The sequence below is a fragment of the Mastigoproctus giganteus genome, chromosome 13 (genome assembly GCF_048544385.1).
Source record: "Mastigoproctus giganteus isolate SK-2022 chromosome 13, ASM4854438v1, whole genome shotgun sequence".
NCBI lineage: Eukaryota > Metazoa > Arthropoda > Arachnida > Uropygi > Thelyphonidae > Mastigoproctus > Mastigoproctus giganteus.
In genome coordinates, this window is record NC_143587.1 from 161,092,173 (window position 1) to 161,112,040 (window position 19,868).

Below are 19,868 nucleotides of genomic sequence, written 5' to 3' on the forward strand. Positions count from 1 at the left end.
TGCAACACCATAATAGAAGTTTGTTTCAATGATCAGTCACTCTGTCGCTGAAAGGACTCTGTCGGGTCCTTGAGGCTGCCACAGACATTCTCTCAGATATGCCAGACATGCTGTACTAATGCTGATGGAACTGATATTCGGGTGACACTCAAGTCAAATGGACCCAATTTCGACGAAGTCCGGACTGTCTGTGACAGCCAAATCCTCTGCTTGCACCTTCACAATGGTGGGACTGTTAGTAATCCTGGGTATAACCCACAAGCACCTGTGGGTGACCACCAGGTGTGAACCAACGTAAGCAGGGGTCGAGGTGTAATGCACACACCACATGCATGGAGGAATGCCGCCTCTCTGTGTTACCAGGCAATACTAGGTGGTAGACGACTCTCATCAGCCGGTGCAATACCACCACTTTGCTTATTGGAGGCTTGAAGTGGTAGAACCATGTTTAGCCAACATAGCTAAGTTCCGGTCATCCCTTCCCCATCTCTTCCCTCTTGCAGTATGACTGATGTCTTTTGAGGTTATGATGAACACCATGGCAAGATCCAAGCTTCCTTACATTTCAAGGGTACAGCTCTAAAACGGAATTCACAGGCAGGCCACTAGCTAGTACTCTGGACTGAACCTATTGGTAACTCTCTAGGAGGCTTCCAGATCAACTAATGTATAATCTTGCTACCTATACCCTGCCAGATAACGACTGAAGGGAGTCCGAGTAGTGTGTATGCGGGGGGGGGGGGGCATTGTCGAAGCCACGTTATGTCGAGGATCTGGGTATATTCTTACCACGTGTACGGCCTATCCAAAAATTTCATTACTTCATACAGCATGTTCCCCCCTTTCCTTTCTACTGAATATACCATGAATTGTCAAACTAATAGAACAAACTTATGTGTGAAAAGATCTAAACCTCCCAAGCACTTCCTCATTCATTACACAAATATACGTGGTCTTAGTTCTGATCTCAATGATGTCCATTTCCACTTACAGTTTGCCAAACCTCATGTATTTTTCTGACAGAATCTCAGTTATCAGTTGATTCAACCACTGCTCATCAATTGTCTGAATTATTTGTTGTATGATTCTTTTTGCTAGGTAGTACTTGTGCATATATCTGTTCTGATATTCCATGTCAGAGACTCAGTAATTTGGAATCTCCTTGTTTCGATCTTCTGTGGCTTAAATTTGTATACCACATTCTGTCAAATTCATCTATTGCCTCTATTCTTCTCCCAACTCCACTAATCACTTCGAGCTGTTTGACTTCCTCTCATAGCAACTTGACTTTCTCCAGGCCAACTTTCCTAACAGTTAGGTAATTTTCCTTGGTGACCTTAATGTTCACAACTGAACTCAGCTGGCTTCCAGTTTACAGTCATACGGACCCAGCTTGTTGACATGCTGAGGCGTCTTCAGTTACTACTAATGACCTCGCACAGATTGTTAATTTACCTACCAGAATAATTGACAATCCTAACCATACAGCCAACATGCTTGATCTTTTTCTCACAAACAACCCTTCTAAGTACACAGTCGAATTGAGTGTTCCTCTAGTTACCTCAGATCACAACTTGGTGATTGTCTCTTCTCCAATGGAGCCTTTATCTCATGGCTATCCCCAACTTCGTGTTGTTTGGCATTACAAGATTGCAAAATGGGATGACCTATGAGATTTCTTTTCCTTGGTCAAATTACTGTTTCAAACTTCTGATGTCAACGTTTGTTCAGAACATGTCAGTGAAATTATTCTTGTAGGAATGGAATCCTTTATTTCACACTCCACCTTAAAATTTCATCCTTTATCTAAACCTTGGTTTTCCAATAACTGTGCGAAGGCTGTTCAAGAGAAGAATGTTGCATATTGTAATTCGCTTGTTTCAAAAAATTCGGTTTCAATTTCTGCCTACACCAAACTCGCAACAATTGAAAAGCAGTTATTAATCAGTCCAAACTAGATTTTGAACAGGCTAAGAGTAGAAAACTTGCTTCTTGCCCTAATGGTAGCCAAGCATTGTGGTCTCTTGCCAAAGCTATTGGCCGCAACTTTTGCCCATCTTTGCTCCCACCTGTCAAAAACAGATGGTTCTATTGTCACTTCAGCCAAGGATAAAGTTGACCTGTTAGCATTCCTTTTTTCTTCCAACTCATGTATTAATGATCTTGGTAAAACAAATCCCCCATTCCCAACACACTATATTCAATGCCTCCTGTGGCTTTCCATCAAAAGGATGTCAGAAGGATTTTGACAAAACTTGATGCTTAGAAAGCTCGAGTTCCTTCTCCACTTGTTCTCAAAACCTGTGCTCCTGAACTTACTCCTATTCTTTGTCGCCTTTTTTCACTTTCGTATTCACATTAAAGGTGTTTTTCCATCTTCTTGGAAATTTGCTCATATCCAGCCAGTGCCTAAAAAAGGATGACAAATCCCTCTCATCCAATTATCGTGCCATTGCAATTACTTCTACTCTTTCTAAAGTAATGCAGAAATCTATTAACCACCAACTCTTAAACTACCTAGAAACCTCTCATCTGATCAACAATCAGCAGTATGAATTCTGTCAGTGCCGATCCACTTGTGATATTTTGGCTTATGTTAACCATTTATGGACAAATTCAATGGAAAAGTTCGGTGAAACACAAGCAGTTGCTCTTGACATCTCAAAGGCTTTCGATCGCGTTTGGCATAAAGGTCTTCTAAACAAGCTTCCTTCTTATGGTTTGCCAACTGTTTTTTGTAATTGGTTATCCAGTTTTCTCTCTGATCGCCTACTGAGGGTGATGGTAGATGGCTCTCTATCTTCTAACTTCTCCACTAATGCTGGTGTCCCCCAAGGTTCAGTTCTTTTCCCCACTCTTTTACTCTTGTATATTAATGACCTTTTTCCATTGACTGGAAATCCTATCCATAGTTTTGTCAATGATAACACATTGCATTCCACTTTCTATTTTGAGAAATCTTGCCCTGCTCAATCAGCTTCAACTTCTCAAATATCTGCTACCAATTCCATAAATGCCAATCTCCAGGTAATTCTCCAGTGGGGCAAAGACAACTTAGCTGATTTAAATCCTTGTGAAACTCAGTCCTGTCTTTTTTCTCACAAAAAGAATGCTTTTATGCTTATCTTTGGTGTCACTCTGATTTCTGGGCAAGATAATATATCTCTTTTGGGGATTACACTGACTGCTAATCTCTCTTGGCACAAGCACATTACAAATATAGCTTCCTCTGCATCTAAAAAACTTGGTTTTCTCTTTCGCTCTCAACGTTACTTTTCTTCCAAACAGCTGTTCACTCTGTACAAATCGCAAATCCACCCTACCATGAAATATTGTTCCCACATCTGGGGCAGTAACCCCAAAACCTCTCTCAGGCTTCTAGATTCCATTCAGAAGAAGGCAGTTAGGTTAATTAATGACTCATCTCTAACAGAGTCTCTCCATTCTCTGTCTCATAGAATGTACTGTTTCTGCTGCATGACATTTCTACAGATGCTTCCATGGACACTGTTCTTTTGAATTTTCTACTATAATTCCTGCTCTCTCTTTTAAAACAGTCCAAACATGTGACACCACCAGCCACTGTCCAACTTCAAACTCACAGAACCAACTTTTCTTCTTCTTCCTTGTTTATTCATTCAACTGTCGTTTACTGGAACAACCTTCATACGTATTTCCTGAAAATTAGTCTACAGAAGGTCAAGTCTAATGTCAACAAATATCTTCTTTTGTCTTCTCAACCTCCAACCCAAGTATGGTGCTAAGTACTATAGGTTCTAATATCTCTCGTGTTTGGAGTTTTCACGTTTGGCATTTTTGTGCCAGTAAAATCAAAACCAAGCAACCTATTACAGAGTTGGTCAAAAGTATACCAAGAAGAGTTAACGCCCATCCCTGGGTGGTCCTTATATATAAATTTTTGAATTTAAAACCGTTTGTTCTGTAAATACTGTTGTGTATTCAAATACTTTTGGTTATGTAGTGTATATCCAATTTTTCTCTCCATTATCCATGTTCTGCCAAGGTCAGGTCCATCATTATCAGCAGTTTTCAATCCACTGCAGGATGAAGGCCTCTCCAGCAGCTTTCCAGTTTCTTCTGTTTTTTGCAATGGCCATTCATTTATTACCTACAAACTCTCGAATTTCATCTGCCCATTTTCGTTGTTGTCTTCCAGGTTTTCTTTTAGCTCCTCTTGAATACCATTTTGTTATTTTCTTAGTCCATCTGTCCTCATGTCTTCGAGCTAAGTGTACTCCCAAGTCCATTTCACTTCTTTAGTTTTGATAAGAATGTCCTTTATTTGTGTTTGCTGCCTAATCCATGTGTTTCTCTTCTTATCTAACTGTTTCATTCCTAATATAATTTGTTCCATTCTTCACTGTGTAGTTTCAGCTTCTTTTCCATTCATCGCTAGTTTCAGCTTCTTTTCCATTCATCGCTAGTTTCAGCTTCTTTTACATTTATCGCTTTGTAGTTTCAGCTTCTTTTCCATTTATCGCTGTGTAGTTTCAGCTTCTTTTCCATTTATCGCTGTGTAGTTTCAGCTTCTTTTCCATTTAACACTTTGTAGTTTCAGCTTCTTTTCCTTTCATTGCTGTGTAGTTTCAGCTTCTTTTCTATTCTTTGCTGTGTAGTTTCAGCTTTTCTTTCTTCGCTGTGTAGTTTCAGCTTCTTTTCTTTCTTCGCTGTGTAGTTTCAGCTTCTTTTCTTTCTTCGCTGTGTAGTTTCAGCTTCTTTTCTTTCTTCACTGTGTAGTTTTAGCTTCTTTTCTTTCTTCGCTGTGTAGTTTCAGCTTCTTTTCTTTCTTCGCTGTGTAGTTTCAGCTTCTTTTCCATTCTTTGCTGTGTAGTTTCAGCTTCTTTTGGCGAGTGCCCAAGTTTCATTTTCAAAAGTCATGGTGAAGATTATTACATTGATTCATTATTTTATGTTTCAGAAAAATTCGGATGTTGCTCCTCAGTATGTGATTATATTTTCTGAATGCTCTCCATCCGAAATTTGTCCTTCTCTTGACTTCCAGTCATTTATCATTATTACACAGCTAATGACTTGTCCCAGACAAGTATAGTGTGCGGGGGAAAGGTGCCTCTGGTGGTTTCCCACATCTGCGCCATATAAACTCTGTGGAGACAAACAGTATCACTCTGAAAGCCAGGAAGTGTTATGTGTTGTAAATGAAGTATTGTGTTGGGTGTACTGGCTTAGAAACCAACATACCAACTAAGAAATATTGTTCAAGGTTTAGGATTAAATGGATGTCAGATGAACTAATGAGACACATGGCAGAGAAGAAAAATGCATGGGATACATAAAATTAACACGTGACACAGAAGCCAATGATACATATAAGCTGGACTGTAACCAAGTCAGAAAGAAGGTTAGGCAGGCAAAGGCAGATTATGAGAAATTTTTGGCAAATAATGCAAAGAAAAACAGCAAAGAGTTCTTTACTTATGTAAACTCTAGAAGGAAGGGGATGAATCAGATTGGTCCAGTTGATAATGATGGTTCAACTATTGATGATCCTGCTCAGGTAGCTAACAAATTAAATGAATATTTTGCATTGAAATTCACACATGAGGAGTTATTAAGCGAGGGGAATGCCAGAGGTGTATTCAACTCTCGCAGTAAGCTAGATAATCTTGTAATAACTGAGAGTAAAGTGGAGGAGAAATTTTTGAAGATAAACACATGAAAAGCACCTGGGGTGGATGAGATCTATCCAGTTATATTAAAGGAGGCAGCAAAGGAAGTAAGCGAACCCTTAGCCATAATTACGAGAGCTTCCTTGGACTCAGGGGAGGTACCCATGGACTGGAGATGTGCAAATGTGACCCCAATTCACAAAGGAGGATCAAAGGCTGACACAAGTAATTATAGCCCTGTGAGTTTAACTTCTGTTTCAGGAAAATTAATGGAGGCACTGGTTAAAGAAGCACTGCAGGATCATTTAGACAAGACTTCAGTTATAGCCCAAATATAGCATGGTTTTGTTAAGGGAAAGTCTTGCCTGACCAATTTGATTGGATACTATGATGGAGTCACAAAAGAGCTGGATGCAGGGAATATCTTTGATATTATATAATTGGATCTTAGAAAGGCTTTTGATACTGTTGCACATGGAAGACTGCTGCACAAATTGGAGCAGTGTGGCATTAGAGGCAAATTGCTGCTATGGATAAAGCGGTGGTTGAAGGGGAGAAGGCAGAGAGTGGTAATCAATGGACAATGCTCATCGTGGACTAATGTTATTAGTGGTGTTCCTCAGGGTTCAGTGTTGGGTTCATTATTGTTTTCTGTATTTATAAATGATATTGATGATGGTATATCAAGCTTAATGTCCAAGTTTGCAGATGATACAAAGGTTGGCAGGGTTGTTAAAGACACTACTGATGCTATGCTGCTGCAACAGGATCTGGAAAGGTTGAGCAGATGGGATGAGGGGTGGCAAATGAAGTTTAACATTGACAAATGTAATGTACTACATATGGGAAACAGCAACCCCAGAGCAACGTATCAACTCTGTGGTACTACACTGACAGTGATAGAGGATGAAAAGAACCTGGGGATAATTGTGCAGGCAGAAATGAAGTTCTCTGAGCAGTGCAGACAGGCTGCAAGAGAAGCTCATGGTGTCTTGTCAGTGATATACAGGTATTTTTCTGGCAGTGATAAGGAGGTGATTATTCCCTTGTATAAGGCAATGGTCAGGCCACACCTTGAGTGCTGTGTACAGGTCTGGATGCCTCATTTCAAGACGGATGTAGAGCTTCTGGAACGAGTACAGAGAAGGGCAACAAAATTAGTAAATGGAACAAAGGGTTGCTCTTATGAAGAAAGAGCAACCCTTTGAGTTGCTAATTTGTGGTCCATCTTTCCCACTGCTTGCATCATTTCCTCGCTCCTATAATTCTTTTTAGTAGTCTTCTGCTATTTGAATTATGCCTTCTCTGCTATTTATAAGTACATCATTGCTATTCTTTAGTTTCTGTATCACGGCTCATGGCTGCTGATTTAACTCCTTTGTTTTCTCTTATGCTTGTTCTACTTTTCTTGTATTAAATCTTCTCATGTCCTCTCTGTCTCTTTCTGATAGCTTTGCATAACTCAGTATGCTCATTGACCTTGTCAGTGTATCTTGCTCTTCATTTATCATCTTCAGTTCATTATGACAAGTGTTTCTTGACTAATTTTTTCTTCTTTGGATTTATTTTTACCTATAGGTTTCTCAGGTTTTATCACTTTCAGAAAGTTCTTGTATTCCTTGTCGATATGTTGGTCCTGCATGGTTTACAGAAGCTCAAACTTGTTCTTAAGTTCTAGTACATAGTTCTTTTTCTTCTCTTCTGTTATCTCAAAGACCTTCATATTATTTACCCAAGTCAGGTCTACGCATACGCTCAACTACTTCTCTGTAACTCCCTATCTTCACCACCTCCTATTCATTTCCTCATATCTACCATCCCCTCTCAATTCATCTATCATAGTTTCTCTCAATCTCCCCTCCAAGCCTCTTTCTCTCCTTAATTTCCTCCATCACATCATCAGTCACCCTGCAACACATGTCCAATCCAATTTTCTTCTACCTGATTATTCCACATAAATGTGTCTTCTTTAGCTTATTAACCAATTTCTGCAGTCCTTTCTTAGAATCTGCCACCAATGCCATATCATCTTCAAATTTAATACTCAATAATATTTAATAAAAATCAGGAATAAACAGTACTCCTGTTTCACATCTCTTTCTGTTTTTATATTTCAGTGTCCTTATTCTACAAATGATTACTTTTTCACCAATATAACTTCTAATCATTTCTCTAACTTCCAGTCTGCTGCTATCCTTTTCGGTGTATTCAAAATTTAACCCATTCTACCTGATGAAAAACCTTCTCCAAATCTATAAAACATGTACATACATCTTTGTTCGCTTCCAGATGTTTTCCTATCAACATATTATATCCCTTGTCCTTCTCCTTCTCCCCCTCCTTAAACCAAACTGTCCTTCTTCCCACATTTTCCTCCATCCTTCTTATCTGTCTTATTTTAATAATCTTAGCATTATCTTTGCTGTTTGTGGTGTCAAACTTATAGTTCTAAATTCTTTACATTTCACTGCACTGTTTTTCTTTTTCATTTGTATCACTGTAGGCTTAAAATTTGGCCATTTCCTCTTACTCATATATTCTGTTATTCATCTACATAATTCTATCATTAACCTACATAATTCCCTTAAGCACACTTCCACTAGTAATCTTATAAACTTCACTGGAATTCCATCAGTACCTACTGCCTTATTTCCCTTCATTTCTTTTAGTGTTGCAATTATCCTTTGCTCCATTATGACTGGCCCCAAGCTACCTTGATCCACCATTTCTACATTAACAGAATTTCCCTCTTCCTCTTTCTTATTTTACCCATCTCCTCTGCTTTTCTTAGCATCTTCCCATTCCTTCCCTCTATAACACTCTGACTTCTTCTCTTTTTTTCCATTCTCCTTATGTTCTCTCTTATATTAAATTTTAATTTCCTATCCTTTCTAATACTTCTAATTCCCTGCAAAACCCATCTTACCATTCCCTCCCTTGCTTTATTTCTTAGGACTCATCTAAACTTATTGTTAATCTCTCTGTACCTCCTTCTCATCTTTGGCATTGGTATTTTCCCATTTTCTTCTTTCCTCTATTTCTCTTATCATATCCTTTGTCACCCATGGTTTCCTAGTTTTTAACCCTATGTGTCTACTGTTTCCTCTAGTGATTTTCTTTATATTGTCTCTTAAACTTGCATATTTACCCTTTATACTTTGATTATCCATTTGACCATCCTTACCAATAATAGCCTTTCCCTTAATTTCTCCTCCTTAATATCCTTACTTGTTCTTATTCTCTTTACCTTCTGTCTTGTATATTTTTCTGCCTCTTTAATCCTTTTCAACTTTAATTCCACATCCATTATAACAGTACTGTGGTCAGAATATATGTATGGTTCTGGGTAGGCATGAGATTTCTTCACACTCTTTCTGTACTCATTCTAAACCACAATATAGTCCAGCTGAAATCTAGTTCCTTTCTCAAGAATTTTCCACTTCTGTCTCTTCCTTCTTTTATGCTCTCTAAATGAGGTATTGGTTATCATTAGGTCATTCTGCACACAAAACTCCTAACCTTTTTCTTCCTTGATTCTGCCTGCCCAACACATATTGTCCTATAATTTCTCTCCTTTCCTTCCCTCTGCATTCTAATCACCAAAAGTCTTCTTCACAATCTCTCTCTCTGTTACATTTTTTAGTTGCCCATAAATTTCTTCAATCTCCTCCCCTCCATGTTCTGTTATAGGCATATATACTTGTACTAACGTCCTTTCTTTTGCCTTCATTCTTACACCCATTAATCTGTCTCTAATGAATTTCACCTCTTGGAATTTCAGACCCCAATGCTTACTCAAAAGCATGCATTCTTTATTCTTACTCTCATTACCTACAGAACATAAAACCCTTACTGCATCACTTTTAAAGGCCCCTTTCTCATTCCATCTTGTCTCACACAATCTGACAATATCTATTTTTCCTTTCAATTTTTCCTAGCCATCCTAACATCCCACTACCTATTTTTCTGCTTCCCTTCCCACAATATCCCATACTGCTTACATCTCATGGGTTTCAATACTTAAAGACCAGAGAGAACCTCATGAAATGGCTATTAATTCTGTATGGCTTCTGTACGTTGTCTTGATCCATATGGAATTTATAATTAATCATCACTGTCACCAGTGGGCCAGGTGACTGCCATATTACTTGCATGTTGGACAAACTCGTATGTATGTAATTCATTCCATTTTCCATTTCAAGTTCTATAATTTACCATCCTATTTTATGCTCTATTCCAGCTACCCATCAATCTTATTTTTCTGTCATCTCTTCTGTACTTCTTGCCATGGGTGCTGGCAGGATATTTTGCAAGGTGGTTCATTTAACATTACATACATTTAAGATGCCGTACGTTCAACCATTCCCTAGGCTGAAGCCTATCCATGGCTTGGAACATACTGTTTTCTTAATGTCTGAGCTGTAGAGTTCAAAAAACGGTTAGTTATAAAAAATTTTAACATAAACAAACAAAACAAAACTTTGTTACTGTCACTTAGCCTTCTCTGAAGAGAATATATCTTGACAACTTTTTAATTCATTTTTTTTTTATTCAAAGAAGTTTCTGTCCCTTCTGCTAGGAGGCTGGCTTCTACTATCTAATAATAAGTTTTTCTGTCTTCTAAACACACACAAAGTCATTAAAATACTTAATCTTTATTCCATGAACAATACCCAAAGAGCCTCTTTTAACTCCATGCCAGAAGACATCTCCAAGGTTAGTCTTAAATCGGTGCCTCCGTAGCCAGGTGAGCAGGAGCAGCAGTGTATAGCACACGCTTCTTGATTAGACCGGGGTTCAAGCCCATGACCACCAAATACGGAGGATGCGGAAAGGTCACGGAATGACCACCGCATATCCCTGGAGCAATATGGCCTTAGTTGCTAATGCTCCTAAAAACCAAATAACAAAAAAACAACAGTCTTAAATCGACATAATTTCCACATTCCAACATAATATGTTGAGAAGTTTCCTCCTGTCTGCATTGACAAGTTCCTTGCTCTTTTAAACCTAGTTGGAATAGTCTATATGCCAAGTCACCTGTTATTAGGAATGTTGCATTTAAGCCTAACTGCAGCCAAGGCTTCTTTTTATTTACTAATCCAACTTGGGGGAAGAACAGATATATCTGTCTTCTTTTAATAGATTTTTTCCAGGCATTTTACCATAAAGCCATCAGTCCTTGCAACATCTGTGCTATCTCAGTTTTAAGATCTGATTGCACATAAACTTTATTTTCATCTGGGCAAGATGACACTCCCAGAATAGTTTTTCTTAGTATTATATAATAAACCACTTTTCTTAGTATAATATAATATAGCGGTATAACATAGGCATTAGAATAGAAACAGGTGAATAGAAACAGGTGCATGTATACCTGCATGTACACCAATGCTAGGAGTTTGGTAAATAAATTTGATGAATTTGAGGTATTGCTCAAAACATCAAAGGCAGATATTGTTGGGATATAAGAGACGTGGTGTCACACAGATATAAGTAATGCGGAACTGGAATTTGGGAAATGCAATGTGTATAGAAAGGATAGACAGGACAGGAGGGGAGGAGGGGTTATGCTATTAGTTAAGAAACACATAAAGTCCAAGGAAGTGAAGCCAGTCGACATCGATGGACAGGGCAGTGTAGAGTCAGTTTGGTGTGACATAAGCATAGGGAAATCAAAATTGAGAGTAGGAGTGTGCTAGAGGCCTAATGACTCTGATGAGTATAATAAGATATTGTACAGGGAAATAGAGTGGGCCAGTAAATCAGAGAGTCTTATAATGGGGGATTTTAATTTCCCAGATATTGACTGGAATTTGTGGGTTGGTCACTCGCACACTAGCAAGGCTTTTGTGGATTTATTGGATGATTGTTTTCTACATCAGCATGTTCGTGAGGCAACAAGAGGGAGCAATACTCTTGATCTGATTATCAGTAGTGATTCTTCATGCATTAAGAATCTGCAGATAAATGAACCACTAGGTGGCAGTGATCACAGTGTGTTGACGTGGGATTTACTCGAGGAGGTAACTACCATCAGAAGTAAAGGGAAGGGTTTTTGTTTTCGTAAAGGCGACTATGATGGTCTGAGACAGTATTTAAATTCTATACAGTGGGACCAACTGATGATGTTACCAACAGCAAACTCAAAATGGGAAGCATTCAAGGAACTAATCTTGGAGGCTACCAGGCTTCACATACCAACTAAGAAATATTGTTCAAGGTTTAGGCCTAATTGGTTGTCAGATGAACTAATGAGACATGTGGCAGAGAAGAAAAATGCATGGGATACATACAAATTAATGGGTGACATGGAAGCCTATGATAGATATAAATTGGTCTGTAACCAAGTCACAAAGGAGATTAGGCAGGCAAAGGCAGACTACGAAAAATCCTTGGCAAAGGATGCAAAGAAAAACAGAAAAGAGTTCTTTACATATTTAAACTCAAGAAGGAAAGGGATGAATCAGATTGGTTCACTGGATATTGATGGTTCAATAGTTGAGGATCCTGCTCAGGTGGCTAACAATCTAAACGAGTATTTTGCATCTACATTCACGCATGAGGAGTTATTCAGGAAGGAGAATGACGTAGGTAAAGTAAACATTGGCAGTGAGCTGGATGATTTTGTAATAACTGAGAGGAAAGTGGAGGAGAGATTGTTGAGGATAAACATAAAAAAGGCACCTGGGGTGGATGGGATCTATCCAGTTATATTAAAGGAGGCAGCAAAGGAAGTAAGCAAACCCCTAGCCATAATTATGAGAGCTTCTTTGGACTCAGGGGAGGTACTCATAGACTGGAGATGTGCAAATGCAACCCCAATTCACAAAGGAGGATCAAAGGCTGACACAAGTAATTATAGACCTGTTAGTTTAACTTCTGTTCCAGGTAAATTAATGGAGGCACTGGTTAAAGAAGCGCTGCAGGATCATCTAGACAAGAATTCAGTTATAGCTCAGACGCAGCATGGTTTTGTTAAGGGCAGGTCTTGCCTGACCAATTTGATTGGATACTATGATGTAGTCACAAAAGAACTGGATGCAGGGAATAACTTTGATATTATATATTTGGATCTTAGAAAGGCTTTTGATACTGTTGTACATGGAAGACTGCTGCACAAATTGGAGCAGTGTGGCATTGGAGGCAAATTGCTGCTATGGATAAGGGGATGGTTGAGTGGCAGAAGACAGAGAGTGGTAATCAATGGACACTGCTCAACGTGGACTAATGTTATTAGTGGAGTTCCTCAGGGTTCAGTGTTGGGTCCGTTGTTGTTTTTGGTGTTTATGAATGATATTGATGATGCGATATCAAGTTTAATGTCCAAGTTTGCAGATGATACAAAGGTTGGCAGGGTTGTTAAGGACACTACTGATGCTATGCTGCTGCAACAGGATCTGGAAAGGTTGAACAGATGGGCTGAGAGGTGGCAAATGAAGTTTAACATTGACAAATGTAAAGTACTACATATGGGAAACAGTAACCCCAGAGCAACGTATCAACTCTGCGGTACTACACTGACAGTGGTGGAGAATGAAAATCACCTGGGGGTAATTGTGCAGGGAGATATGAAGTTCCCTGAGCAGTGCAGACGAGCTGCAAGAGTAGCTCATGGTGTCTTGTCAATGATATACAGGAATTTTTCTAGCAGGGATAAGGAGGTGATTATTCCCTTGTATAAGGCAATGGTTAGGCCACATCTTGAGTATACAGGTCTGGAGGCCTCATTTCAAAAAGGATGTAGAGCTGCTGGAACGGGTACAGAGAAGGGCAACAAGATTAGTGAATGGAACAAAGGGTTGCTCTTATGAAGAAAGGCTTAAGTTTTGCAAATTACAGAGTCTGGAGACTAGGCACCAGCGAGGTGATCTGATAGAGGTGTATAAGGCTTTGAATGGTTTGAGCATGCTCAATGCCAATGGGATTCTTCATCTTGCTCAGAATAGTCACCTCAGAGGGCATAAATTCAAATTGAGGAAGGACGGATGTCGGATAGATGTGCGGAAATTTGCCTTTGGCCAGCGGGTGGTTGGTTGGTGGAACTGACTTCCATCACTTGTTGTTGAAGTTGATAGCCTAAACAAATTTAAAGCTCAACTGGACAGGTATTTCGAACGAACGATGGGGTGAAATGGGAGTGGTGTGTGTTTTTTTTTTTTTTTTTGGCTGATGCTGAATAAGCTTGCTTTCTTGCATCATATGCTTCTACTAATGCTAATGCTAATTTTCCCAGATATTATGAAAGGTGCTGCATGTGGAAATAAATTTTTTGTTGACCAAATTTTGGAATACATGCAATATCTTCATTAAGTGAAGTTTGACTGAATTACATCTACAGCCAAGCCAACATTTTGTGATCGGTGGTAGAAAGTACTTATATTTTGAAATAAAGAAATTTGTATTGTTTTAATGTTTCAATAAATTAATTAAAATATTAAAAATTGTGTATTACTTCACCAGAAGTATGATGCAAGGCACTTGCACCATACTTCCGGCGCTCATGCTTCCTGCCTACATATTGGGAGTTTTACTAGCTAATGTCTTGATAGGCCTGCTTTCTCCTGTGAAGCTCATTGGCAAGGTTCCACTGCCAGATCACCATACCTCTTGAGTTCTTTGCCATATTTAGGGATAAAATAGTTGGTGTGTTTTCTGTTTGCCTTCCCCAAATGTTCAAGTTTAGGTGGGATAAGTACCCTGAGAGAGAATGTGTTCTTGACAAAAACTAAAAAAAAAAAAAGAAGATAAAAACAAAAAAAAAAAAAATCAAGAAAGAAACTAAAAACAAAGTCAATAGATATGATGTGAGTAGTATTAATTTAGTCATGGATTGATATAGTCAGAAATTATTCAAGTAATTTTAGCAGCTTCAGACAATAAAGCAGTCTCCAATTTTAATCTTCTCATGATTGTACTCGTGCCTATTCTTCTGTCAGTACCAAAGTTCTGCACTTTTGCTATTATGGTGTATATGCATCCAGTATAGGATCTTATTATGTGTTTCTTAGAATCTCTGGGGTAGGGCACACAAACCAGTTTTTAGTAAAAGCATTTTCTTCTGCACTATTGTTTTTTAAATAGTTCTGCACCATGTTATTTTGCAGACTGCATGTTTATTTTTATTTTTTATTTTTTTATTTTATTTCTCTGTCTGTGAAGAGTGCTTTTCCCCACCCATACAGAGACTCCAGTATTCAGAGTTTTAGCATTATATTTAAGTGACATTAAATTTCCTTGCTTCCTTGGATCATTTTGATATTACTAGTGGCAAAATGATATGAGGAAGCAAAGCTTGTATAGTGTCAGAATAAAAAAAAAAAAAAAAGAATCAATCCACTACATTTGCAAATTCATTCTAATGATTTCTACAAATGTTCTTTTAAATTTAAATTTATTCAAAATGTCTCATTGCATAGCATTAATCTGGTCATAATTTAAATTTGGTCTAGAGTACAATCCCTGAATACTACACTGTTCAGATTGTATTACTGTGATATGCATAAAAAATAATAATTTTAATAATACCACTCTGTTACCAGCTTCTGAAGTGTGTGTGTATATATATATATATACAAGGTGTTTTGAAACGTTGCCAGCCATTCCTTCAGGAATTTGAAAACAACAATAAAGTTTATATAAATGTGTCCAATTCTAATGATTAGACAGTTATGGCTGTTTTATACTTAAAAAAAAAAAAAAAAATTTAGGAATTATCAATATTAAAATTTAAGAAAAGTAAATAAGGATAAACAGACAAGTACTCTATTAAGAGTAAATATTTTACTAGGTGTGTGTGTATTAATTTATATTTTTAAAGGGGTGAATTTCATTCATGTCATTTCTATATAATACCAAACATTCTGATATAATGCATTAAAACTTCACTCTTGATAAAGTAAAACAAATGCCTACAAATTCACCATTATATAAATTACTGCAAATAAATGTTCTTGTTTATACTCCAGCAAGACCACAGGTCAAAGGAGTTTATAGTAAATCATGAATACAATTGTTAATCATATTTAGTAGACATTCATGCTCGAACCCCAGTTCACTCATAGTACATGTGTTATTGCATTCTCATTCCTGACCACTCAGCTGCATCAGGCCAAAAATGTTCTTATTTATATTGTGGCACAACCACTAGGTCAGAAGAGTTCACTTTAATTAATTAACAGTAAGTGCAATCATTAACTGTATTCAGCAGCCATGCCAATTTGAACCATAATCTGCTCAAAGCACAGGTTCTTCTGCTCCCACACTTTGAGTGGACTGCACAATCTACCCAATCTGCCTGACTCTTTTCATGGAAAGAAACATCAAAAATCTTGTTTTTTTTTTTTTGAGCTCTGTTCTTTAAATTTTTATTTGTGTAATCTCTCAATCTAACCTTCCTAAGCATAAATTTTGGTTTTCTTTGTACTACAGTTTGATGAACTTTTCAACAAATGCATTTTTAACAGAATTAGAGAAAAAGCATGAATTATGCATTATCATAGGTTATTTTTGTAATGAATAAAGTTAATTTTCTGATAAGAACTAGCTTCATCATTAAATGCTAATCTGGATCAGACAGAAATTTAATATGAATGAGGTGAGAGTTATGATTCTGCTGACAGTTGAAGAAAGCAGACTTGATTCAATTTAATCCCAAAGGGGTTTACCCTCAGGTGTTTAGTAGACAAATTATTTGTTTAAATTTAATTTCTTTAATTTTTAAATCTTGTTTCTATAATTTTTAAATCTTATTTAGTAATTTTATATATTTTATTTTGGTAATTTTGTGAAATTAATTTCTACAATATTTTGTAAATTTAATACTTGACGTTTCTGAATATTTCTACTAAGTTTCTTTCTGGTAACTTCAGCAGTTTAAATTTTATTTCATTAGTGGATAAAATTTTTTTAACAATTTAATTTCTGTAATACTTTAATACAGTATTAAAGTTTGTAATTTTCTTTAGTTTAAATTTTACCTAAATAATGGTTGTTACAAGATCCACTTTCAATACAAAGTCGTCATGATCCAGATGGAAATTTCTGGGACATTGTAATGATAATAATAATAATGGGGTCCAGGAAATTTCCATCTGGATCATGATGACTTTGTATTGAAAGTGGATCTTGTAACAACCATTATTTAGGTCATGACCCAGATGGAAATGCTTTTAGGCATTTCCATCTTTATGCTGAGGAGTGGCTGTGTGAGTGAGGCCGAGCCATATGAAATTAGTGATTTCGAAATTACAGATGACTGTTTTTGAGTCTAATGGCAAGTAAAGCCCCTGGAGTTGATGGCATATACCTAGTAATTTTGAGGGAAGCAACCAGAGAGTGTATTGAACCATTGAGGATAATTATGAGGGCATCTTTGGATTGGAAAAGTGCCAGCGTATTGCCAATACATAAGGCAATTCTGAGAGCGACGTCAGTAACAACACATCAGGTAGTCTGACTTCAGTGGTAGAAAAAACATTAAAGGCAGTGATCAAGAGTGCAGGCCAGGAACATTTAGATAGAAACACATAACGTGGTTTCGTTAAGGGCAAATCATGCTTAAAAATATGTCAAAATAGCATGGTAGGCTATTTTGACATAATTTTTAAATTTTGCTTAATTTTTAAATTTTTAAGCAAAACCTAAAAATTATCGCAGAAATAAGTCCTGAATTTAGATAAATATATGTCATGCTATAGATTATTGTATTCTGTGGCACAACAAGTATTCTGTTCTGTTCTTTTTCTATTTTATTTTTATAATATTATGAAATAATTCTTATTTATTGAAAGTATTGTTTTTCCTTTTATAGAAAGCTATTCAAAATTCAAATCTGATATACATCGATTGTTTCCTGTTGTATTTGATACTAAACATATTGCCTTAGGAATAAAAAAGGTTTGTCACTATGAAATTGTTTTTTTAATATGAGGATTTCCTTAAAATTATTTGTAGGCATTATAAAGTATTATTCAGAATATAGAAAATTTTTTTTAGAAAATATTGTATTTAATTACTAAATATAAGCATATACAGATACACACTCATATTTGCAGAACAGTGAAATAAGAGTTCATTTTATGTTTGGAGGAAAAATTTTTAGGCATATTCCCATATTTGTAAAGTGCCTGTTGTTTTCACCTTGTTAGTCTACCTATTCTCATGGAACACCTCAGTTGCCATCAGATGGATTTTCATGCAATTTTATATTTGCATCTTTTAGAAAGATTTGTCAAGCCATTCCAAATATCATTAAAATCAGCTATAGAAATCTGCCAATTATTATTTTTTTTTCTTATACATATCACAGTTAATCCATATGCTGTACACTGAGTAGCAACTTTATTAGGTACACATCTACCCTTTTCATGAAATAGAATGCTCCTTCAGCAACTGCATTACATGTTAATACCATGTGATATAATGAAGTTGGCCAGTTACATAGAGATGGTATTATGTGCACTCACCAAAAGAATGGAAGAGAAGCTGAGAACTACACAGCGAAAAATGGAATGAATTATATTGGGAACAGATTGTTAGATAAGAAGAGAAACACATGGATTAGGCAGCAAACTCAAGTAAAGGACATTGTTATCAAAACTAAAGAACTAAAATGGTCTTGGGCAGGACATGTAGTGTGTACACAAGATGACAGATGGACTAAGAAAGTAACTGAATGGTACCCAAGAGGAGCTAGAAGAAAACCCGGAAGACAACGATGCAGATGGAGATGGATAGATGAAATTCATGAGTTTGTGGGTAGCAAATGGATAGCCATTGCACAAAACAGAAGGAACTGGAAAGTTGCTGGAGAGGCCTTCATCCTGCAGTGGATTGAAAATGACTGATGATGATGGTATTATGTTTACAGTTGAGTGTGAGAATGGGCAAGGTGAAAGAGTTAAATAATTTTTAATATGGCATAGTTGTCAGTGCCAGATGCATAGGTATGAGAAACTGCAATCCTACTAGTGTTTACACCAGCAGGGTTGCAGTTTGTGAATCCTCATACCAGTGTACCTGATTATGTTTTTTTTTTTTTTTTTATGTGAACCCCAAACACGAGAGGTATTAGAACCTATAGTACTTAGTACCATGCTTGGGCTGGAGGTTGAGAAGACGAAAGATGATATTTGTTGACATTGGGCTTGAACTTCTGTAGATTGTAATTTTCAGGAAATACGTATGAAGGAAGGTTTTTCCAAAAGATGGCAGTTGAATGAATAAATGAGGAAGATGAAAAGTTGGTTCTGTGGGTTTGAAGTTGGACAGTAAATGGATGTTGGCTGGTGGCGGCACGTGTTCGGACTGTTCTAAAAGAGAGAGCAGGAATTATAGAAGCCAATTCAGAAGAACAGTGCCCTTGGAAGTATCTGTAGAGGAGGCATGCAGCAGAAACAGTACGTCTATGAGAAAGCGAATGGAGAGACTCTGTTAGAGATGAATCATTAATTAACCTAAGTGCCCTCTTCTGAATGGAATCAAGAAGTCTGAGAGAGGTTTTGGGGGCACCACCCCCAGATGTGGGAACAATATTCCATGGCAGAGCAGATTTGCAATTTATACAGAGTGAGCAGCTGTTTGGAAGAAAAGTAACGCCGAGAGCGAAAGAGAAAACCAAGTTTTTTAGATGCAGAGGAAGCAATATTTGTAATGTTCTTGTGCCAAGAGAGATTAGAAGTCAGGGTAATCCCCAAAAGAGATATATCATTTTGCCTAGAAATCGGAGTGTCCCTAAAGATAAGCATAGGAGCAGAAGAATCATTTTTGCGAGATATAAGACAAGACTGAGTTTTAGAAGGGTTGAAATCAACTAAGTTGTCTTTGCCCCACTGGAGAATTACCTGAAGATCAGCATTTAAGGAATTGGTAGCAGATTTTCAAGAAGTTGAAGCTGATTCAGCAAGAAAAGGTTTCTCAAAATGGAAAGTGGAATGCAATGTGCTATCATCTGCAAAACTATGGATAGGATTGCCAGTCAATGGAAGAAGGTCATTAATATACAAGAGGAAAAGAGTGGGGGAAAGAACTGAACCTTGGGGGACACCGGCATTAGTGGAGAAGTTAGAAGACAGAGAGCCATCTACCATCACCCTCAGTGAGCGATCAGAGAGAAAACTGGATAACCAATTACTAAAAACAGTTGGCAAACCATAAGATGGAAGCTTGTTTAAAAGACCTTTATGCCAAACACGATCAAAAGCCTTTGAGATGTCAAGA

The 19,868-nt window shown here is 37.3% G+C and overlaps 1 protein-coding gene across 1 annotated transcript in view; it reads left to right on the plus strand.

The window, feature by feature from the left end:
• Positions 1–19,868, plus strand: part of LOC150076556 (pre-piRNA 3'-exonuclease trimmer-like) — a 242,892-nt gene that overhangs the window by 64,888 nt on the left and 158,136 nt on the right. Inside the window, exon 5 of the mRNA XM_090387382.1 lies at positions 17,461–17,546. Coding sequence (XP_090243508.1) covers positions 17,461–17,546 — 86 coding nt within the window. The remainder of the gene's footprint in view (positions 1–17,460; positions 17,547–19,868) is intronic.